The 25337-nt window shown below is 39.3% G+C and overlaps 1 protein-coding gene across 4 annotated transcripts in view; it reads left to right on the top strand.

Moving 5' to 3' along the window:
- Nucleotides 1–25337, top strand: part of LOC149234433 (transferases, transferring acyl groups) — a 415828-nt gene that overhangs the window by 141696 nt on the left and 248795 nt on the right. For 2 of the 4 annotated variants that reach the window (XM_089371840.1, XM_089371839.1), the window contains exons 5-8: nucleotides 10396–10532; nucleotides 10676–10749; nucleotides 10965–11061; nucleotides 11180–11269. In XM_089371840.1, the coding sequence (XP_089227966.1) occupies nucleotides 10396–10532; nucleotides 10676–10749; nucleotides 10965–11061; nucleotides 11180–11269 (398 nt within the window). Of the gene's footprint in view, nucleotides 1–5644; nucleotides 5762–10365; nucleotides 10533–10675; nucleotides 10750–10964; nucleotides 11062–11179; nucleotides 11270–25337 lie in introns of those variants that run through there. The other 2 variants (XM_089371842.1, XM_089371841.1) reach the window with 2 other exon arrangements.

Raw genomic sequence — 25337 nt, 5'->3', positions numbered from 1 at the left:
CAAAAGGTATTATATAGACATTAGGTTTGGAACAAAACAAGGTCAAAATCTCTACAGAGAATAATTCTTCTGAAACTCAGGTTAAATATTTGTTCCAAAGGAGTAACCTTGAAGAAAATCTTTATACATTTCAAGTAGATGCACTTGTTCTAATTTAAGATGAGGAACAACATGACAACAAATTGGCCACTGAAGATGTGGAAATTAGTGGTTTTGATGTGTCAAGAAATGACCTAGAGAAGAACAAAGACAAAAGCTTCTACAAAAAAGATATTCCTGAGGTAGGAGGATTAATGGAAAATCCAATCTCAATCAATCATGATCACACTAAAAGTGGAGGAACAAAAAATAATCTTGTGTAGAAATGATTTCTGGAGAAAATTGTGTCATGAAGGGTTGAAACATTCGAAGTTTTAGGTGAACACATCACCCATCATCAGGGGCAAGAAGCTTTGCTAAAGACAAATTTGACCCCCTGCTTGGCCCTAGACTATATGAAATCTCTTGCTCCTACGAGAAAGCCTACGTAGGCCGAATAGGAAGATCCTTGAAGACTCGTTTCAAAGAGAAATTTGGTGCTACTGCAACAAAATTTACCCTAGATACCTTGCACGTGTGAAGAGTGATAGCCCAAAAACAATTCCAAAACTTCGATATCTTCTTCTTGGTTCTTCTCCTCTTTTTCGCTCTTATTTTGGTCTTCTTCTTGCTTAGATCAAACTTCGTGTGAGATTGATGATGATGTCTCAAATGAGGTCGAAGTTTCCTTATATATAGGCTTTTCAAGGTGGTCAAATATCTGCTTGTGGGCCGAATTGTCTTGGAAGGGGTCTTTTGTCACTTTTTAACTCAAATAAATCCTCTTGACATAATACAAGATGCCCAATGGGGTCTTCCTCATATGATAATTACTTAATTGAATTCTTGACTCAATGACAAACCCTAGAAGCACTCAATGGGTGCTTGATCTATAAATAAATTTACCTTGAGCATGAAACCCATGCATCAAGAATGACAATAATGAATTTCTTTTTCTCTTTACATAAAAAAAGCGACCTTTTTTGGCCTGCGCGGCGGAAACGGCGGACGCCCGGGCGAAGCGTTCGTGATTCGTACGGATCGAACCCGGAAGTGCCGCGCTTTTTGGGAAAACCCAAATGTGAATCGGCCGTACGATTATGAAAATGGCAAGAATCAGATTTATCAGCCCGATCCGCATTTTGGTTTTTCCGAAACGCGTTTCGGAGGGCGGTTCACCCGCGCATCTGTATGGATAGTGGATCGGGCTTTTGATCCGGGGGGGGATGTTTCCTGCAACACTGATTAAGAGTGTTCAAAGACGACGTTGGCATCAATGACAACACCATTCAACATAATCCTCATCATGTGGAAGAAGATCGAAGAAACACCTTGGTTCACCTATAATACTGCAAGCTTCTTCAGTCCACAGATCATTTTGACTAATATAATCGTCTTTCCATCATAAGGATAAGACCACTCATTAATGTTATTTGTCAAGTTAGTAAGCATGGGAAGCTTTGATGGTGGTTCCAATTGATGTGTGCATAAAGATTATTGCCTTTCTTGGCTATCGCTATTCACATGCACACAAATATGATGAGAAAATTTATAGAAATTTAAAACACATGGAAACCCACAACTTATGGTTAGCAACTTTGGCAAGTGAAGTTGAAAATTCATGAATAATGTTTGAAGCTAAATATGTTGTGTCTTGTTCACTACAACAAGGTTCATATCCTTCCAGTCAAATGGATCTTTATACACTTGAGAGCCACATATCAAGCACATCCGTTGCTGAATGTCTCTCTTGTATTCTGAGTGTAGAAGTCCTCTTTCTGCACTTGTACATATGCTTGTTCCTCTATGAGTTGATATGCCTGCTTATAATGCACATAATAACTTGGTTGCTCTTGCAGCCAAAATTTTGCAATCTAACATCTCTTAGTGTCTGTGTCACATGTAGGATCACTGGTGAAGAAAGAATAGCTCAAAATCCCATTTGCATCTATGAACCTTGAGGAATGCATCAATGCTTTCTATCTCTTTGTGGTCACGTTCTTCCTTAGGGATAGGCCTGACTGTTGAATCCTCCTCTTCCAAATCACTATGAGAGGTATCATGAAGATCAAGTGCTTGGAAAGGAATGCAACCTACCAAACTTATTTTGTCATTTGGCAGGAGGGTGGGTTCTTGAATAATCTTGAGATCAAGACTCTCCTCATACTTTCGTTCTTTGATTGTTTCTTGGTTGTTGATGGAAGTGTTACTCATCATTTTAGCTAGGGTACCTATAACCAATTTTTCTTTTGGGGTAGCACTATTGTAAGCCTAGAGAATGTAAGTAAAAGCCTTTTAGGCCATGTTATGTTATGAATTTAACATCCTAGGCCTATTATGGTAAACCATGCCTAGTCTGCTTAGACTTCACCCCTAGCTTCTTTCATCTTGTATAGGATTGGAGGGCTTAGGATGGAGCTACATGGACACATAGTTTAGAGGAGCCATTGGTTTTGTGGGATGATTGCTATTTTTAGGGCTAGTCCAACCCATATCTTGAGTGCACTTATGTCCTATTCAAATATTCATGTGCCACAAAATCTCTTTGCATTCTCTAGCCTTGGTATAGCATTCATTTTCAATACTCAACATGGTAGTCTCTCAGTTCACAACATTTCGTATTTTCCAAGGTAGTTCACAGATCCTAATGTATAGGATTCAAGGGTCAAAAGTAAACAAAGGTTGAGATTGCTCACCATAATTTGTACTTGCCATGCCTTGTGGAAATTTTATAAATGTGAAGGCATCAAGGAGATATTCCCAATCAAAGTTGGCTGTCCCCTAGTGGCATGTGTGTGCTATTTTGCGCGAATTGAGGTCCAAACATGGTCAAATGAGGCAAACCTTATGTCGAAAGGCGTGTAAAAAATTTTCAAGACAGAATCCATGTTCTTAGTTTCCCAAATCATGCAAGGCATTGCATATGTAGCACTTGGCCCCATAAAGTAAGAGGATGGACACGTGTGAGCTCTATTGTATCATTTAAAAGGTCAAATCTAGTTGTCGGGCCTAATAAAATGATGGAAAAAATCAACTACTCAAAATGTGTCAAGCTACCAAGCAAAAAGGTAAAAGCAAACAAAATCAATTAACGTTTGGACTAAACAAAGGAAACATCTGCCTTTTCCTAGCCGTTGGAGGTGATAAATTCCATACCAAGCAAACTTTGAGCAACGAAAGCAAGACGCTGGGCTTCCGAAGGCTTTGTAATGACCCACCTACGATTTACAAACAGAATGTGAATATTAGCATACATACGACACATGCATATGATAGCGCTACATATGCATGTATAGCATGCACTGCATTAGTATATGTGCTAACCATTTATGAAAAGTCCAATGAATGAATGATTGACATATTAAGTAAATACCTAGACTTGCCAAAATATAATAAACGTATTAAGGTGGATGACTTGCTATATATACCACCATAATTAACATATTATTCAGAATACAAGTAAATTCAGAGTATTTTACAAAATAAAAGGGTAACTATAATATTATTAATTATGTTAACTAAATATTGTATTAATTATATTAATGAAATTTTAGATTAAATAAAATCCAAAGGAATTAAAACAAATAATTATTAATTAAAATATAATAAAACATAAAAGGACCATATGCAAACTTTACCAAAACCATATGATGAAAACAATATAACGCTTGTAACATATATGGTCTATAAATATTACAAGAGTTTAAAAGAGAATGCTGTCAATCATAGACGCAGGTGGCAGATCCCTGTTCAACCGTAAGCCAACTCTTATCACTTAACCGTTCGCCGGAGAAATTGGGAACAAAAAAATCACTGCCCTGAAACAGATGAGGGTCCTATATAAGAAAAGGGAGTTTGCCTTTGAAGAAAAAGAGGGGGGCGACAAATTTTTACAATAGAGAGAGCCACAGACATGGAGAAGCCTTGATTGTTCTTGATGTTTTTTGGCACGGGGGCCAGAGTACTTCAATTTTGAAGTATTTTGGAATTGGGTACTGAGATTGTTCCGAGTTTGGCAAGGAGGTTTTGGTCTTTTGGTAACGGGAGCGGGAGCCACGATGGGTCAGAAACATCTTCAAACACAAAATCCCAAGTAGGTACTCAATAGTAAATAGATAAATTCTGTTTTAAAATTACATACACTGGTATACTGTGAGCATAATTTTGCTAAACCCTGTTAAATCCTGGATTTAGGGCTCCATAGTTTCGAATTTAGGGCTTCACCATTATTTTGAGCATGAATTTGTTAAACCTTGTTAAATTCTGAATTTAGGGCCCCTACAGACAACCTAGTTTTCTCCAAGTCGATTCAAGCCATCTTTCAAGGGAATGTTGCACACTCAAGCCAAATCATTGCCCTAGTATGTTTGACATCACTTTGTTTTTGGGGATTTTGTGACCCATTGTTTGACTTGGAAAGTCATTTCCATGCTTGATGGAAGTGCCTTATGGTATGGGCATCGGCCTTCACTTGAGACATATTTTGAAGGTTAATAAACATTATTTGAGGTTTTATTGGAGCAGTTTTTGAGGGTGCCACCCCTTTTGGAAGATTTTATCACTTCTTTTATGAGGGTTTCAGACAATCTAAAGCTAATTATTGTAATGATTTAGTCTCTGGGTTGTGGATGACCCATACAGACATCCTAATTTTCTCCAAGTCGATTCAAGCCATCTTTCAAGGGAATGTTGCACACTCAAGCCAAATCATTGCCTAGTATGTTTGACATCACTTTGTTTTTGGGGATTTTGTGACCCATTGTTGGACTTGGAAAGTCATTTCCATGCTTCATGGAAGTGCCTTATGGTATGGGCATGGGCCTTCACTTGAGACATATTTTGAGGGTTAATAAACATTATTTGAGGTTTTATTGGAGCAGTTTTTGAGGGTGCCACCCCTTTTGGAAGATTTTATCACTTCTTTTATGAGGGTTTCAGACAATCTAAAGCTAATTATTGTAATGACTTAGTCTCTGGGTTGTGGATGACAACTCAAATCATTATTTTTGGGAGAGTGTTTCAAACTTGTGGTTAGAAAGAAAATTATATAAGGCTAGTCCCTCATCCCATTTGTATGTTGTGAAAATGTAAGATCATTATGTCATAATAAGATGTTAGGATATTTAGACGCTTAGGATTTAGTTAATTTCAACACAGTCAAATGTGTCTATTGGGTAAAAGTGTGTTTTTTACTGTTTGTTTAGTATGCATTAGATGCATTGTAATCTGATGGTCACAATATGTTCTAGACATGCAGTGATTCAGCGACTCATATTCTAATGCCTATTGATCCCTGGCTTAATATTTGATCGGTCCATGATCTCTATTTAAAGAATATGCAGGGTCATGGCTTATGATCGATTGTGAGAACTCTCTTATGTAGAATTTTTCTTTTGCTTTAATAAAATTGCTTCAAGTGGCCACATTGGTTGGAGCTGTGGACTGTTTTTAACCATGGAAAAATACTGACATGATGATATTTGAAATGGTTGTGTGTGTGGTAATTGAAGGTGTTCATCCTATATGGAATGCCTTGTTTTCCTGAACATGGTAACAGAGCTTGTTTAAAGAGCCTTAGCTTGTTGATCGCTATAGCAGAAAATTACCGTGGAAGGCTATCGCTGCCATACTTGTGTTGGAAGAATTGTCATTGATGTCAAAGGGTGAATGGGTCATTGACAAGGTGAAGAAGCCCTAATATTCATAGCTTGCATCATGCTGTTTAAATATTTTTGTATGGAGAAATATAGTTTTGGGAGTGTGAATTCCGTTCACTGTTTCTTACTTATTGATGGCACCTTAATTATGCCCATGGGAGACACAATTCGCCCCTTTGATTTGAACTTCTACAATTTGAACTTGTTGAGGCATGCTACTGTCTTTATTTTTGGATTAAAATAAGCGTCATCCTCAAACAATCTGGTCATAACAAGTCTTTTGATTCTAGAGTCTTGTACTTTTCCATTCAGTGTATTGAAATCATAATTGTTCTTCAATAGCATGGCTTGGAATCCAAAAGCCTTTATCTTTGATCCCCTAGTTTTGTTGATCACATTGGAGCTAGCATTCCATGGAGGGCAAAGGTTTTTATTGCTCAATTAAGAACCAATTCGCATCAACTTTGGTGTGAAACAGGATGGTGGAAAAGGCCTAAAGAAGCTTGGGAAGAACAGGTGTGTACATTTTGCACGTCTGGGGCAGTGGAATCAAAAAAACATTTCATTTTGGAATGTGATGCATTCAAAGACATCAGAGAAAGTTATGGGAATATGTTAGCATCGGTTTCTTGGCATTGTCTTTTCAGCGAGGGGATTGTTGGAAGGTTGGGCCAGCTCATCATCAATTTGAATAAGAAAAGGATTGAATTGCAAAAGACGAAAAGCAGAGAACTAATGGTCCCATAGACTATTTTTAGTCTCGTGGACGTTAAAATATCATTTCATTTCATTTCATTTCATAATGTCTGAATCAAAAGAGTTGAGTGTGAGTCTGAGAGTCAAAAAATTTGAGTCAACATCTTGTTCAATATTAAAGTTCAGTCAAAACCTAGTTAGTGTCTAAGTTTCCACCCCACAGTTCCAGGTAATTCAGGGTTTATTTGTTAGGCAGTTTTGAGATCCTCAGCAACCTGCAAAGCCATCCTTCCCCAAGATGGAGCCAGTGTTAGCAACAAAAATGAATTTCTTCAAAATTTATTTTGTGGAATACAACAATGACGGATGGTCGAAGGTTCATCATTTGGCATTGACAATTCATGGATATACTGCACGGTGAAGCCAACAATACAGACTTCAGCATTCACATTGATAGTTTGGAAGTGCGAAATCAATCTTTGTACATGGCCACAAAATTACAAATTTGTCGGGGATTGAAGACTGGATAAGTTCTTGGCAGATTGTTCATAGCAAGTACATCTGGAGAATACATCATGCTCATATCAATCAACAGATGGACAGGTCGGCTTCAACATAAAAATAAATACTGGTCGGCTTGTATATTGTCATAACTTTTATACGCTCATGTCGTCCCTATCCGAGAAAGGTCGGCCCTGTTTGGGACATCATGACCTCTATAAATAAGAGGTCATTCGATCTCATTTTGTACTGGAGCTTGCAGATGTCAAGGAAGAGAAGTTTGGATTAAGGGATAAGATGAAGAACTAATTGGGTTTGTGGTTTTTAGTCTACATTTCTGTTCTTGAGGTGAAGAGCATTAAGAGTCTCCTTGATCAGACTTGAAAGTAAGAAGCAAACAAGTTTGGACTGTACAGGTGGTTTTGTTCGGGTATTTGGAGGACTTTTAGAAGAGATCTATTGCACAGAACTCTTGACAAAAGTGCAGACAAGAGGAACTCGGTGAGGTAATACAAGCTCTGAGAAAACTGCAGGAACTGAGGAAAAGATCTGAGGCAGAAAAAAACAGCGATTGAGCAAAGGTTTTTTGTTGTTGTTGTTATCTTCTGGGTTATTTGCTATTGAGGTCAGCTTGATGAGATGAGAAATAATAGAGCCAATTCGGATCTGTAATACACAAATAAAGTGAGGCAAGTCGATTGAGAGAGAAACAGAAATCTCGATGAAGGGACAATGGGTGCTAGCATGTTCCATGTTGGTTCTTACGTTGAGACTGAGGAAGAATTGAATAAATAAGAGGAGAACACTAGCCTGTGAGACCAACAAGTCATTGAAACATTTGCTGAACTCCAAAAGAAACTAAAGGAAAACATAAGATTTTTGTAGACATCAAAGAAGCATAAGAGGAGTCACGTGGTTTGTAAGAAGCAGAGCGTGCGAATTTCCTGAGGCAGAGCATCCGATATTTTTGAGAACTTGAAGACTTTGGAAGGAGACCTAAGATCACTCTTTGAGGTGGTTTTTGAAGTAGATTCTGAAGATCATCTTGGAGCAATCCTAAAGCAGCCTTTTGGGACCAGTCTTTGAAGTAATTTTTGGAGCTGACCTTGGATCTCTTTGAGCTGTAGCAGTCATTGAAGACCTTTGAAGAAGCTTGTTGCAGACTTAAAGTTGAATTGGAGAACCTGTTGAAACTGATCTTGGAAACCCGTGAAGCAGACTTGATGACATCTATTGAAGTAGATATTGAAGACCTTATTGAGCTATTTTTAAAGGCATCTTGGAGCAGACTTAAAAACATCTTAAGCCAAGTGTTTTGAAGACATTTTGAAGCAAGTTCTTGGATCAGATTTTGGAAGCTATCTTGAATAAGGTTTTGGAAGTGTTGGGTTGGAGCTAATTGAGGATTGGAATCCCCGTACAAGGTTGGAGTCTGGATTTGTAGTGGAGGATTGGAGTCCTCATACAAGGTTGGAACCTTGTGACAGATCAGGTTGGAGCCTGGATTGATATTTGAGGATTGGAGTCCTCACTTTATTTAATATCAAAATTATTTTTTATTTCTGGTATAATGTGCTTCTAATCAAAGAAAATATGAACTGGCTAATTAACAATTGAAAGAAATACTGATTCACCCCGCTCTCAGTATTGCCAACAACTTGAGCATTGTTGTGAAGGTGAGGTTATGTTAATCTAGCAAAAAGTGGATTTGTTAGATGAAGGGTTAACACAACAATAGTAGTAAGAGGGATAACATCCTCACATTACTTCATCCAAATGAAGCATGGTTCATTAAAACTTAGAAGGCATTTGGAACATGCTACAAGGATCCCCCTAATACAAAAGTTATTAATACAAGGATGTATCATTTCATGTGAGGCTTTCAATGTGCACGTATAATTTCTTTTAAGCATGGGACAAATAAGTGCACATTGAAAGCCTCATGAAATGAAATTATATGTTCCATCCTCCATTCAATCTCCAAACATAGGATGTATAAATGATGTTCAAGGGGAGAGCTCCTCAATCCCCCAAAGTTTCAAGAACCATTACAGTGGAGACAAAGCTCCTTTTTACAGAGGAAGTCTCATCTCTCATACAATAAAAAATCACCTTTTTATAGAGGGATTCTCATCTCTCATACAATAAAAAATCATTTTTTGCTAAGTAACTCCATGACCTTTAAAAATATATATAAATTTGGAATAGTTGTATCCTTCCTTTTGACCATCTCACATGTGGACAGAAGCCTCTTGAGAAGAGTGCAAATTGGGTTTTGCATTTTCTGTCGGTAAAAGGTTGTGTATTGGTGAAAGTTTTGCTAAAACAGACTTAGAGAGACGGCTGTAGGTAATAAATCAAAGCTGAGGGCTTGAGAGTGAATGGCTGTAGACGAATAATGCATATTGCTGTTGTTGATTTGCACAGCATGGAGTGGATGGCTGCAGCTGAATGATTAATTACTGCAGCGATCTCACCAACCCATCAATTGACTGAGGAACCCAAACAGCGATCCCATACATTCATAATAGTGCTGTAGCTATGTTATGCACAGTGCTCAACAATTAATAGCTGTTGAATTTAGCGCTGTGGTGTATTATTACTCATCCCATTTATCAAACTAGCAAATGAACACGCTGGTGATTAGGTATTTGCATTTAGTTTCCAGAACATAACAATCAGTGAGAAGCAATTAAACGCACCATAAGCACAACAGAGATTACCCTGGAAATCCAAACAGGAGAACCAGCAAATATGGGTTCTATTTTATGCTCAGAAATTTAGAACTTGATCCATGAATTCGCAACAGAGATTTGTGTATCTTAGTAACTGGCAATATCTGTACATTGCTTTGGCTCAGAGACAGTCTTGTTTGGCGTGGACCGGCTCAAAGTTCCTTCAATCCTCAGACAGACGTCATCCTTCACCCTTCTGCCACTGCCTTTCTTCTTTTCAAGCTGCATTCTTTCCCATCTCTCTTGGTTGTTTTTGCATCAAGCAAGCCATTATAATGCTGCCTTGTAATGCCAACCATCAAGATGATCCATTTCACATTCTTTTGGGTTTGGATCTCAAGTTGATTGTTGACTTAAACTTTGCTAAGGATCCCTTTTTTACAAAAGTTTGGAAGATAGTCTGAAATTTGGATCTATTTTGGATCCGTAGGACAGTTTGGAACATTCTAAGAGGTGGGAAATTACTATGAACATTGTAATCCTTGTGCATTTTTATCATCATGTATGAGCTTCTGATAATTGCTAGTCGGATGGTCATAATCCAGATAGTAGGTAGAAATTTGGTTGCAAAGTTGATTAAATGTGCAGTGTAATTTATTACTTTTTCCCATTTTCAAATAAAAGCTTGTGTTACAAAAGATAATTGCTAAACCTTTCTTTCCCAGACTACCTTTTCTTATTCTGCATGTTGTTTACAGTGAGCTGATGGTTAGTTCTTCCTATCTCAGACCAAGGTGGATCTACCAATATTCAAATGGAGGAGCATAGCAGCAGGAGTAAACATTTGAAAGATTGGAGGAATTACGCATCTTCTTTGATTGTTGATTTCTTTCTTGTTGTTTTACCAATGCTTTCTTGCTTAACAGTATGTGGTTCCTTTCAAAGTTTATTTTCTCAAAAGATGGATTTCATGTGTTTTTTGGTTGATTTTGCACTGTAAGTTCTATCAACGTCAAGCATCCAAAAGGTAATGACCAACATCTGAGTATTACATGCAACTATTTACAGATTATGGCAGACGAGACTTACATTTGTTCTATATGCTTGATGCTTCTTGTACTGTTTAGGATTTTTTACACAAGGTAAGATTCTCATCTACATGGTAGCTTCTGTCATAATAGTTGTCTATCTTCATATGCCCCGACTATTATGGATATTTATGGGATATTATTCCAGTTCTTGTTGAAGTTTCGAAGAAAGGCTTGTAGAATAGCTTGATTCGTAGGTGTCAAGTGAAAGAGTTGAGTGCTATCTCTTGATTGCTAACAATCAAACCTATTTCTGGCTTCTTATTCAGGTTGTTGTCACATTCTGGAATTTCAACCCATACAGAGAGTAGTACTTTGTCTGTGTCTTATTGGAGAAAAAGCCTCTCATCATATCGATTTGCAATGGTAAGAGTACACCTATTTCCTTTTGTTTATCTCCAGTATACTTGACAACTGCAGTGGTGCTTTCTTCATTTATATAGTTATGACTGGACATCATAACTAATGGAAATCTATACACAAGATGCTGGTGACATGCTTGTCAATCCTGGCTGTGGACTTCAAAATATTTCCCAGGCGATTTGCTAAGACAGAAACGTATGGTACAGGATTAGTAAGTATCTTCCTTATCCACGAGAAGAAAAAATTGTCGTTATTCTGATTGTGTTTTGAAACAGTTAATGGGTCTATTCTATTTGGACTTTATTAGATATGAATGGTTCTGTCATGCCTTTTCATATCTAATAGTAATATTGCAAGAAGATGATATAATACTTTATTTAATACAGATAACTAATTGGCTCTGTAATATTGGTGTTCATATAGCCACTAGGGTTGGTGTAGTCAACTATCAAAATTATCAGCATAACAGAATTTATGACATCCGCAGCAGACATGTTTGTTGCAACTCTGTTGTCCAATTTTTTTTCATTTTTAATTGTTGGATGTCATAATTATGCTAGACTGAGAGTCCCAAGACAAACACAAAGTCTGAGACCACATAGGTATGAGTTGTAAACCTTATCCTTTGATAATGTTTTGTTCCATTAATGAGTTGTCAGTGAGGTCTAGATTCACAATGGTCCAATTGGTATACTATAAATTCAGATCCTCAGATCAGTACAATGAGTTTAGAGAATGTCTTAAGGCTTTTTCCGCCACTTTGCTTGTCTTGCTTGCTCTAATTATTAACATGGTATCAGAGCCATGGTAAGCAAGGTTATGAGCGAAGTGTGAAAATTCCTAGATCTAAAATCTCAGGAATCCTACTGCGACCAACTGAATCTACTTCACCTAGATCGTAAATTACATTACAAACTTATTTCAGATTTCTTCTCGAAACATTGAAGTAAATTACTGAAGCAACCTACACCAAATTAAATATGATTCTGAAACATAGAAACTAAGCAAGGAAATACAAACACATAGGACACCGTTATTTTTGGACAAATGTCCCTGGAAAAACCCAACTTGGGAAAACCGGTGCAGCAGTGACGGTTTTATTTTATTATGCAACAGTGAAATCTGAGTACATCTATGGATGCCCAATTGGCAATCCAAACAACAAGAAAATCTGTCTGAGATATTCCCTAAGCAACCCCAGCACTTGTGTTGCTTGCACTCGCGTTCCTGCACTTGCGAGTACCTGCACTTGCGAGTTCCTGCACTGGGAATAACTCAGCCTCTTGCTACTACCTCTCCGGATCTGGAAATCTTCCTCCGGATCACTGTCCCTACCCCTCTACCGCAAAGGATCTTTTTGATTAGAATTTCCTCCTAAGAACTTCTCACGTCAGAAATTCGATCTCTTGATCTCTCGGTGTGTTTTCCAAATGACCCTCAAGCCCCTTCTTATATCTTCCTGTTGGACAACCAACGACCTAGATTAACTCCTAATCAAAGGCTCAGATCATTTTGACTTGATCTCCGTCTTTATCTAGAAGATTCACCCACAATTAGATTAATACCCATTAATATTTTAATTTTCTTAAGTTTAGACTTAAGAACTCCATTAAAAATATTAATTATTTTAATATAATTGGCTCTGGGTGGAATTTCTCAAAACGGTTTCTGGGTTCTTTGGAATGCATGTGCTTGGCTTAGAGCACACCCGATGCTACCCCAAATCAACACTCCCTGTTAGCGAGGAATGTGCTCTAGCAATACACTGCCACTGCATACTGCTCTGACGCATCATCGTCTACGCTGCTGATTTCTGACATGCTGTCCACCAACTACTGTGCTACTGTTGCTACTGTATTGCTGCCTTTGACACTGCGATTGACAATGCTACATATGTACTACAACTCCCTCTCAAACGTTGCATCTGCTATGCTGCTAGCATTGCCATTGCTAACACTGCATTTGTACTGCAACTCAGTTGCTGAGAGAAACAACTGAAAACACCCAAAACTGGATAAGTATCCCGTGGATATACCTCAGTGCTGAAAGCCTCACTGCTACTAGTCCCACGTTGTCTCCTGAAGCCACTGCGTTGCTAAAGCTCTGCACTGTGCCTCCATGCACTGCTGTCTCTCTACTCTGCGTTGCTCAAGTTCTAGGGCTACTAACTACTGCATCTATCGTTCCAACACTCTATAGCACCAACTGAAAATTCTTCCATCTTGCTACTACTGATCATGGGCTCCCGTAGCAAGGTGATGATTCAAGAGGTGGGCTTCTCAAGGATCTTGCCCATCTGTAGCTCTATCGAACTACAATTCTATATCAACCCACCTCCCTCTTGGAGGTATCTTGGCTGTCATGGCGAACTCCTCCTCTTGTTCGATCTTTGCGGCTGCAACCTTAGGATCGTGCTTCTCATCCTTGTTATTTTTCTTCAAGGGACATTGGGATGCATAGTGGCCCATCTTGCACATTTGAAACACTTCACCTTGGAGATGTCCTTCTTTTGTCTCTGTTGCCCCTGCTGCGCCTTCGATGCAAGGGCTGCATTATCCTCCTCCTCTACTTTGGGCTTCAACCCACTGCTGCTGTTGCTGCTTCTGTCAAGTTTGACCTTGACCAGGTCTCTCCTCAGCTCTTCTTGGTTTAGAGCTGCCCACATTTCATCCTAATTAGGCAATGCTGCTCTGCCCAGGATACTCTTGACAAAGAGTTGCCACTCATCTGAGACAAAATTTAGGGCCAGTCTCACTAACTCCGAATCCTGAGGTGTATGCCCCGCAGCCGACAACTCATCACGGGTCTCCTTCAGCTTTGTGAGGAATGGATCCACACGTTCTCCCTTCTGCATCTGCGCAAATCTCAACTTTTGTTCCAAGTACATCTTTTGCTGCTCAGAAGATCCCTGATACAATGTGGCCAAAGCATCCCACATCTCCTTAGCAGTTGCTCTGCTAGGAACGTGGCACACCACATTATCCTTGACTCCATCCAGGATCATCCTCTTGGCCTTTGCCATTTCAGCTTTGTACTTCTTCAGCGGATCTGCATTTGCAGAGACAACTGCCACACTATCAACATACGTCTTGAGGGCATTCTCATCTAGAAGGAAGGACATTCTAGCCTTCCATATGATGTAGTTGGAAGCCCGTCCAACCTGTCCTGATCCCTCAAGCCACTGGTTGCCATATCCTCTGAAAATTGTCGAGCAACTTCCTCTTTCCCCTTACTGCGTAGCTTCTAGGCTGGCTTACGCACTCCCTAATGGAGTTGGTAAGTCTGTTGCTCCTCTGCTGCTCAGCGAATGAGAAATACTAATTTTCTTTGCATGAAATCACTGAGGAAGTATTCCCTCACTATGCGATTTGCTTCCTTCTTCCGACGACTTTTCTACCCAACACTCAGCTTGCAGAAAAATGCATCCCTCTAGCTCTGCGTGGTTCCCTCTGCCTTGGCAAATTCTCGATCCGACTGTCTTACCTCTTTATCCGCTCACTCAGAGAGAGACACCCACGAAAATATAGCCCTCCTGGCTAGCACTGTGCAATCCCTCAGGGGATTTAAACTGCTGCTTGCTGCAGCAAGTTGGCCCTTGCTTCAGTGCTAGATCAACTCTTCTTGTTTCACATCAACAACTCCGATACCATGTGAAAATTCCTAGATCTAACAATCTTAGGAATCCTACTGCAACCAACTGAATCTACTTCACCTAGATTGTAAATTACATTACAAACTTATTTCAGTTTTCTTCTTGAAACATTGAAATAAATTACTGAAGCAACCTACACCAAATTAAATATGATTCTGAAACATAGAAACTAAGCAAGGAAATACAAAGTCAAACACATGGGACACCGTTATTTTTGGACAAATGTCCCCGGAAAAACCCACTTGGGAAAACCAGTGCAGCAGTGAGGGTTTTATTTTATTATGCAACAACGAAATATGAGTACATCTATGGATGCGCAATTGGCAATCTAAACAACAAGAAAATCTGGCAGAGATATTCCCTAAGCAACCCCGACACTCGTGTTGCCTGCACTCACGTTCCAGCACTTGCGCATTCCTGCACTCGCGTTCTTGCACTGGTGCGTTCCTACACTCGCTGATCCTGCATTGGCGTGATCTTGCACTTGCGAGTTCCTGCACTCACGCGTCCCTGCACTCACGCGTCCCTGCACTGGGAATAACTCAGCGTCTTGCTACTGCCTCTCCGGATCTAGAAATTTTCCTCTGAATCACTGTCCTTGCCCCTCTACTGCAAGGGATCTCTTCGATCTGAATTTCCTCCTGAGAACTTCTCACTTCAGAAATTCAATCTCTTGATCTCTCGGTGTGTTTTCCAAATGACCCTCAAGCCCCTTCTTATATCTTCCTGTTGGAAAAACAACGGCCTCGATTAACTCTTAATTAAAGGCTCAGATCATTTTGACTCTATCTCCGTCTTTATCTAGAAGATTCAGCCACAATTAGATTAATACCCATTAATATTTTAATTTTCCTAAGTTTAGACTTAGGAACTCCATTAAAAATATTAATTATTTTAATATAATTGTCTCTGGGTGGAATTTCCCAAAACAATTTCTGGGTTCTTTGGAATGCATGTGCCCAAGCCTCCCTGCAAAATTTGAGGCTTAGAGCACATCCAATGCTACCCCAAATCAACAGGAAGCTGTTGAAGAGCCAATGATAAAGAGATGTTATGAAACTGCTCCATGGTAGTGATATGTGAGAGAAGCCATGCTGCCTACAAGAGAATTGCATATTTACATTAATTTGAGGGCTTGTTGGTGAAAACAAGTTCATGGCTGTCTTGATTTGTATCACAAACAATTTATATTTTGCATGGATTTATTCTATTTTTGTCAGTCAAGATCCATTATTATTCTATTATGCCTTTCGACCCCGAAGGTATGGCTTTTCATTGGTATAGTTGTGTAATTTTCCTTGCTTGTCATGGGCACCTTTGGGCATGGATTGGTGGGGGGATTCGGCGAAAAGAGTGGGATAGGTCCGTACTCTTGTCTCCATTGCCCGATTTTGTGGTTAGCCTTGTATTCTAGTCCCGTGGGATCTCTTTTACTGGTCATTAGCTTTAGGGTTGGCACTATATGAAAAATCCCGATTTTGGTTATGTGGTCCCGCTTCTCGACACCATATACGTCACTCCCTCCCACTTATTTTAGCCCCATTCACCTCTTTTCTCATCCGGGTGCACATATGTCCACTGGGTCCACATAGGGTTAGCCTCCCCCCCTTGTCCACACCTTGGGTCAGGCTTGAAACGATGGCCGAAGGTTGATGTAGCTAAAAAGAAAAGAAAAAGCATAACTTGGCCACTCTCAACAGGAAATGTACCACAAAATGCAAAAGATCGCTGGGACATACAAATTTAGCACGTGGGAAAAAGCCAAACATGAACTCTACCCCTTATCCATGGCCATCACCCTGGTTCCTATGGGTCTTAGATGAGCCCCCTCCATCATTAAGGAACCCATGATTGTCCCAACCCTTGGTGGGCAATGAAATGCCCCACCTCAAAAGGGGTTACCTACTGCTCCATCATACACATCATGCTCTCATCCCCTAGAGCCTCGAGCAATTATGAAAAAAAATCAATCAAAGGCAAAAGGCAAAAACAAGGGCGGAAAAACAAAGGTCGAGGTAACTCATGTGCCACAATTTGCTCCCTCCTACACTCATATATACAGGTGTGGGTTTGCCTTATTATAGTTACCCTTGTACCATGACATGTGGTCTAGATCAATGTTGTGAACATCGCGATTGGGATTAAATCGGCGAGGGTCCGAAATCAGGAAAAATCAGCAAAAAAATGGCAAATACAAAAATATTCATTTTTTTTCAAAATTTTTAACGTCTAAAGCATCCACAACATAAAATAAATGTATTGACACATAAATATGAAAAGAGAACTAATATATAAGATGTGTAATATCATGTCTAGTGCTACATCACACATAACAGTGAATCATGCCCTGAGTCCCAACTTAGTCTCAAAATTTCAACAAAATATATAATAATGTATCTCATATCATGAGTCATATTGTCATATATAATGAAATGAACCAAATAACTAATACTATTGATTTCCTCTACCCCTCTTGCGAGAAAATGTAACAACTTTCCCTCTAGATGAAGAATGCCTGGCAGTGGACTCTGCTGTACTTTAGAAGCTATAGGAGGTAGACCACATCCTCTACTAGTGATAGGGGTAGGTTGTGTTACCTACTCCTCCTCCTCCTCCTCTAACCCCTCCACTACCTCCTGCTCTAACCAATCAGGGGCCGACTCCATGATAAGCCTCTTGGCCTCAACCATCCATCCAACAGTGGTGTCAATCGCATCCAATGAGATGGCCTCCACATTAGGTGTCCTCTCAAGTTGCCTCACCCACAATCGAAGATTGTAGTAGACGTAGACCATGTCATTAAGTCGCTGGGACTCCAACTTGTACAAAAGTCATAAATTAATAAATTATAAATAATAAATTAATAGTTATAAAAAATTATTATTTAATGAATTCAAAAAATTAATTAGAAATTTGGAATATTTTAACTTGTTGTGCTTCTTGGTGTGTATTTTTTCAAATACACTCCAGTTGCGCTCACATCTCGAGGAGCTACATGTTGAAGTTTCTAAGTTTACTTATTTAGAAACCCTCCATGCACTTTATCTCATTTATTCCTACGTACTTGTTAGTTTCCTTAACAAGTTATTACAATGTAAATACTGAAAATAAACACTAGTGCATGCTCAAAATATTACAAATTAGCAACTAAAAAGAAACAGAAACAAACACACCATAAGACACCATTATTTTTGGACTAATGTCCCCGGAAAAACCCAATGTGGGAAAATCGGTGCAACTATCTGAGGGTTTTCTTATTAAGCAATATCAAAGTACAGTCTGGTTGCCGAAACTGGCCTATCCAACAGAGAATTTCTTTAGCAGTAATACCTCTCGGTTTCTGACAAATCTACTGGCTGAAACCCCAGATATTCCTTTCGGTAGCTACTCAGCACCAATCTGCCCCAGAAACCCCAATGTCTGCCCACTTTGGACTCCGTTAGCCTCTCCTAGCTCAGTGCTGGCCCTACGTTAGCCTATCTTAGCCTGTGTCAGCCCTAGGAGGCCCTGCGTCAGCTCTCTGAGCCTCTGCGTCAGCTACGCTGGCCTCTCTGGTGCTCTGCGAAGCACTTAGTTACCTTTGCGTGGCCCTGCGTGAGCACTGGCTACTCCTTCGTCACTCTCTCTGGCTACTCTGCTGTTTTCCTGGCACATCTCTGCCTCTCTGTCTTTCTGTACTCAATGCCCCTCAACTGCTCTCTGATCACTGATTCTATCTCTCTTAGCAAACCTCACTCTAGAGAATAGAATCACTGATCACTCTGGTGTATTCTCCAAGTGACCCTCAAGCCTTCTCTTATACTTTTCCTGTTGACATATCAACGGCCGAGATTAAGTCCCTAATCAATGACTAAGATTAGATCTGGCTTGATCCACGTCTTTTGGACCACTCTAGCACAGATTCATATTAATACACATTAATATTTTATTTTCCCTAAGTTTAGACTTAGGGACTCCATTAAAAATATTAATTATTTTAATATCTCATGATCTGTTTAGAACTTGCCCAAACCCTTTCTGGGTATTGGAGATCTCATGTGCCCCAACCTCTCCACCAAATTTCGTGGCTATAGCACATTCGATGCTACCCCAAATCAACACTAATGTTTGGTTGAGCACTCGAATGGCAATCCTTTGGAGATTGGGTACTTTGCCACTGTAGCTTCTCCACCATGCATCTACAACAAATAAGATAAACATAAGAAAAATTTGAAAGTTGAAGCAAACTATGAACTTGAAGAGAATAAATTTTGAAACAAACTAAAGCTTACCTGGCATTTTAATCTTCCTATCAAGGATAGCCATGTTAAAGCTAAATGTGCCACCTGCCATCTTGTATATCTCCATTCCTTTGGAGATTTCTGCACATTTCGCTGGAGATTGCACTATCTTCTCAACACAAGTGAAGAATCCATCCATGACCTCAGCATCAAATAAGAAACCACAGGAGTAAGGAAATGCAGGGTTCAGGTAGATCCTTGCAACATGAATGGGACGATGGAGTGTATTGTTCCATCGCTCATCAATTACTTCCCATAGTAGTTGCTGTTTCTCAAACCCCTCATCCCCCTTATCATCATAGTAGCTCCAAATGGCTTCTTTGGCCCTATCCATGGCCTCATAGAAGTAGCCCATTGCAGGGTTGTCTCCATCAACTAATCGAATAACCTTTACCAAAAGTTTAGCAATGCTACACACCTCCTGCACTCCCCCCAGAAGCTTTCTTGGTATGAAACTAACTTGCTTATGGCCTCTCCCTTTGGTTTGCGGCTATATGACAAAGCACACCACTCCTCTGAAATAAACATTTTCTTCACATCCCACATAGAATTTAGGAGGGATTGAAGAGATATGAAACTAGTGGCAAACTGTGTAATGACATGGCGCACCAACTTCTTGTTGGTGAATGTTCTCATCATATTGAGCACATGTGCATGATTATACATAAATTTTGTAATGCTTTTTGATGATTCAACAATATCCTTGACAAAAAGAATTTTTCCTATGTCCTCTAACATCGAATCAATGCAGTCTGCAGCACAAGGCGTCCAAAATAAGTTAGGATGCCTCTCCATAAGCATCTTGCCAGCAACAACATAATTTGTAGCATTGTCCGTTATGACTTGGGCAACATGTTGTGGACCCACCTCCTGAATGAACACGTCCAAAAAATCACATAACGTCTGTGCATCTTTGATATGTGCAGATGCATCAACAAATTTCATAAACATTGTCCTCTTGGGACAATTAACCAACAAGTTAATAAGGCATCTACGCTTTTGATCGGTCCAACCATTTGAATTCATAGTGCATCCTATATGTGTCCATGATCCCCTAAACATCTCCAATCTCTTAGTGTAGTCAACCTTTTCATATTGAAGAATGCACCCTCTAAAGTCATCATATGAAGGGGCTTTGTACCGTGGGCCAACAATAGAAAATCAATCAATCGCGGGCTGGAAAAATGGATTGTTCCTGGCAATACTGAAAGGAATATAACTCCAAAGAATAAACTTGCCCAACAATTTGTCAACTTCTTTCTTCTCCCTTTTTTTAATAACTGATGAGATAGATGGTTGTGCACCAGGTGTGGTTCTAGGAACAACAAATGATGAGGTAGCTATGGGGTTGGGTGTAGATGTTGATGGTGAAGTAGAACTAGTACCCCTCTCATGGTCACCTCCAAATCCTGACACTCCACCCTCTGCTATTTGACTCTTCGGCGTTGCCTTGGACAATTTGGTTGTCTCTATTTCTTCTAATGATTTGAGGGCTCTTCGGATGATTTCTGGATTTGTATTTGAGCAAGGCCCTATCTCATGTCCAGGAATTTGTGCAAGGTAGTACTTAAATCTGTATACCCCCTGTCATATGATGCCCACATAACTTGCAAATCAAATTTGATTTGTCAAACCTTCCATCAAATTCACCAAATTCCCACAGAGGGTCCAATTTCCTTGGCATGTTTGTAACTTTGTTAAATCTTGAGTTTTAATCTAAGAGTGAAGTTTGAAGTTTGAACTTAGGGCACAAGAAGAATTGCAAGTTAAACAAATGAAATTAAAATTTACATGCAACATTTTGAATTTTTGACAAAAAACCCTATACTCAATGCAACAATAATGACAAAAAATACACATTCAAACCCAAGCAAAGATGATGGAAAAAAACTAGGGCACAAGAAGAAATTAAACAAATAAAACTAACAATCAAGATTTTGCATTTTTGACCCAAAATACCCTCTCCTAAATGCAACAAAAATGACAAAAAAAAAATCACACTCAAATCCAAACAAAAATCATGGAAAATAAATGGGTGATAGAAACCTAAGGAAAAACAAGAAAAAACAAAAAAATGGGTCAAATTTGATGCCCATACCTAAAAACCACCATTTGCTGAAGAAACTTGTTCCAAACTTGATTTTTTTTGCTTGGGATGCTAAATTCCTTCGCTTTTCTCCTCTCTTGTCCTTGTAGATGACTTCTCCTCCTCCTTAGCTCCCACTCTAGCTCTCTGTCTGCAAAATGAACCAATTTTTTTTTGAAAATTGCCTTTAAAATTCGTTGTTTCTGTGGCCCGCGATTTTTACCCCTCGACTCGCAATTTTTTGGTAAAAATCGTGATTTTTACCAACTGGAAAAAATCATGATTTTTACCAACTGGAAAAAATCACCAATGCTATCGGTCGATAAAATTGTCGGCTCGAAAAAAGCATGATTTTTTCAAAATATCGCGATGTTCACAACACTGGTCTAGATGATTCCCTGGTCCCCACTCTGTTCCATCATCATATCATTTGCCCCCTAACACTTGAGGGATGTACCATGGACATGTCACCCCCTTTAGTGGTTGATACCATCTAATAGGGTTCTGATTAATCCCCTTATTGAGCTTTGAGACATTTGTACATGCCAAAGCCCACTATGGAAGGGCATGCCACCATGAAGTGCCCCATTGGTTCCATGACTTGTAAGCTCTTTTACTTGATTGCTCTGATGATTTGTTGTATTGGAGGGCAAGGGGACGCATTGAATATTATGCAGGATTGCAGGCGGGTCTCCATTTGGGGCTTGGTCTCCCTATACGGGGTCCTAACCCTCCAGAGGGCCACATTAGCACTTGTAGGGTGAGTGTTGATAGCCATGGGCCTCCACCATAGCAGAGAGTACTTCTCGGATCTCCAATACCGCTTATTGATTGCTTGTGCTCCACCTTTTGGATGAGGATGATGCACCTGGTTCACCGTGCTCAACCGACTCCACACTTGCACCATACACTTGGCAGATGATTCAGGGTCTAGATGAGGGTTATGTCATCACCCTAGTCCTTACAGATGGTCTACAGGCATTTTCAATCCATTTGGAGATGCATGAGGTTCCCTTGTGCCCCTCACACCCACTTAGGGACACCACAAGGATTTGCGTGGAAAACAAGGGGTCAAACCCTTGTCCACCATGTTTGAGGTCCATTCTTGCATCATGGCACACTCAGGACTTCATTAGGCCTCCTCAAAGGCCCAACGACTCACTTTATTGATCATTCTACCCTCTTGAGAGGCTTATTATTATGTTTTTGAGCTATCTTGGTGGGCTTGTCACCGAGGGATGTTATATTGCACATTAATTTATCATTTGGGGCTCAGTTAGGCCAAATTAGGCAAATCAAACTCATTAGCGATTGTATAAATAGAAGTGTGGGGATTCATTTTGATCATCATCACTTGGATTGGATTAATATCTCTTATGAGATTTTCACACTTTTTGTTGTGAAATTTTTTTGGCGCTTTTCTTGATGCACTACGATGTTTGGATTTTGCTATTGTCTTTGGAGCTTCTCTAGTGCAAAGTTGATAAATGGATATACTTTCTCTCTCATGTAAGTCGAAATTTTGATGCTATTCTTGTTATCTTACTGCTTAACAACATGTATGTTGTTATCTTTATTCTTGTATGGGTTAAATGTAATGCGAAATTCTTCTGGGTCCTTGAATAAGTGATTAAATGCATGCGTTGACCTTTGAGGGATTGGGCGAATGTTCCTTGAGGCACCTCTTAGGTTAAAGAACTCGAAACTTTGTCTCTTTCGTAAATTTGAAGTATATATCTCTATTGATCTAGTTGCTGCCCTTAGAGAGGTTAGCAAAGATCAATTAGGGATCCTTAGCTCACAAATTTTATGATCTATGTGTATGTTGACTCCATTAAGCCCAAGTAATAAGGCATTGATGCTCGTATCCCTTTGGTGGTCAAAATAACATTTCTTTCCTTCATTTCTTCCAATTCTAGGGCTAACCTCGGAAGGTCCCCTAGGACCAATGTTGCACGAAGCGGGGACGAAACGGGGTCATTTTTTGGAAGCAAGGATGTGGAAGCGTCATTTTCCAAAAATCCAGGAAGCAAAGTGTCTACTATATATATATATATATTTTTTTTTTTGCATTTATATTCAAAACAAACATCCCAAATACCAAATTATTTGTAGAAGACATGAAAACATGCATATTTTTACATAAATCAAGATAGATATGGCATCCATGATTCGATTGTACATCATGATTAATTATTCGAGCATCAACCTTCTATATTTTAGCAATTACAAACATACATCAAATTTTTAAGCATATTATAAAACATAACATTTAAGCATATTATAAAACATAAAACATAGAGCATATTATGATTTATCTAGCAAGTGAGCAACTGTCAACATTTGTCATGTCCAAAATTCAAATAATAAGGTTTACAAAATAGGTCACTTGGTCACCGCCAAGACAAAAAGGTTCTTATTCACAACAAGCCTACAAGTCTAATGATTAATCTATGACAAAAGTAGTAAATTGTGAATATATCTGTTAATCTTTCCTCCTTCCACCACGAAGAGAACGTGGCGGTGGGCCTCCACGTCGTGGCAATGAAGAAGATGGTGCCTGTGGAAGTTGTGCAATTGAAACTGATGAAGATGATCCCCCTGCTGTTGGTGTTGAACCATGGAATGTGGGAACCAAGGGACAAGATGGGGATGGCATCCCAACTCGATCATCATCATCCTAGAATCGCTCAAAAAATTCATACCAAAAAAAACCACTAGTTAACTAAAAAAATTAAAAACAAGAATTAGAGAAATGCTTTATAAGCAAAATTCATACCACAATGGACATACTTGGATAAGAGCATCCTCTAATTGCTCTAATCGCAACACTCCATCCTCCAAATTGGGCTCCTCCGGATTCCTGTCCCAAACCTTAAGGTCTTTATTAGTCTTTGCATCATCATAGTAATGGGACAACAATCGCAAGTTGTAATGAACATAAACCAAACTCTTTGCCTGGTCTAAACTCAACCTGTTCCTTTTAACACTGTGGATGAAAGAATAAGAGCTCCAACACCTCTCTGCAAAAGAAGTGTTTACCACCTGTGATAGCACCCACAATGCTAAAGTCTGTAGAAGTGGAGTAGCACCTCCATGCATGTTCCACCACTCAAGAGAAGAAAATGTCTCTTGATCTCTAATTGCATGCATGCTCCCAAATGGACCAGTGCTAAGTGTATAGTTGCTCAACTGTCTCCGTACCATGACAACCTCCTCTTCATCAGGGACTAATTTACTCAATGCAATCATATATTTTTTGTGAACCTCTTGAACGTGGTGTGGTTTTCTCTTGCTCCCCCCCAGGTGTTGGTGTTGAAAGCCATGATAGATGATAGTATTTAGGTGTCAAAACATATGCTAATGCATGCAATGGAACATTTAGCATTTCCCATCGGTTTTCCACCTCTGCACGAATATAATTTCACAAGGTGATATCTCTAGGCTCAACAATGTCTTTAATCTGCCCCAACATGCTATCCATTTGCTCATACACTTCCCCAATTATTGGTCGATCTGAATCTCCAAACTTGATCATGTAATAAATTGGTTTGGTGAATTGCAAAACATATTTAACCTTTGACCAAAAGTACATGTCAAGTATAGTGTTGTTGGCTACATTAGCATCATCTCTATCAATGTTAATTTCCTCCCATGATTCACCATATTAGTTAAAGCTTGTCTCACCTTCACTAGGCGCCTCAAGGCGAGGTAATAACTGAAAAATATTTTTTTTGCAAGTTTAAGCAACTGAAACATGGAGTAAGTGCCATTGAAGTAGTTTACCCTTGTATGCCTTGTGATGAATTTAATGAGTTGCTTCCCTCTCCTGTAAAGCTGTTAAATTTTAGGTATGTTCTATGCTGAGAGCAATTTACTTCAATTTTTCATTTTTAGCTCAATGACAATATTCAAATCAGCAATCACATCAACATGATAGTAAAGTGCAAATAGAACATAAACATAAACATCAAAAAACAAGCCAAGACAAGAGGACACAAGATGTGGTGCCAACCAGGGACAAACCCCAATGTGCGGAAACCCTTGATAAAATCTTCTTATAATCTTCAGTAGTTCAACAGAGAGAGAGAGTACAAATACATAACACTGATATTTATGACAACAGTAGCAAGATAGTCATTCCACTAATGATGACAGTTCTGAGATGCAATCCTGAACTGCCATGACAGTCTTCAACCAATGATAGTACTGTAGCATGTCCCTTGACAGTGAAGAGCTGCTGATCTGATGAGGGCACCTG

The sequence above is a fragment of the Pinus tabuliformis genome, chromosome 8 (assembly GCF_031772625.1).
Source record: "Pinus tabuliformis cultivar Carrire ecotype Pingquan chromosome 8, CPIR1, whole genome shotgun sequence".
NCBI classification, from domain to species: domain Eukaryota; kingdom Viridiplantae; phylum Streptophyta; class Pinopsida; order Pinales; family Pinaceae; genus Pinus; species Pinus tabuliformis.
The sequence above is the reverse complement of the archived record's forward strand: the minus strand, read 5'-3'. Positions and strand labels throughout refer to the sequence as shown.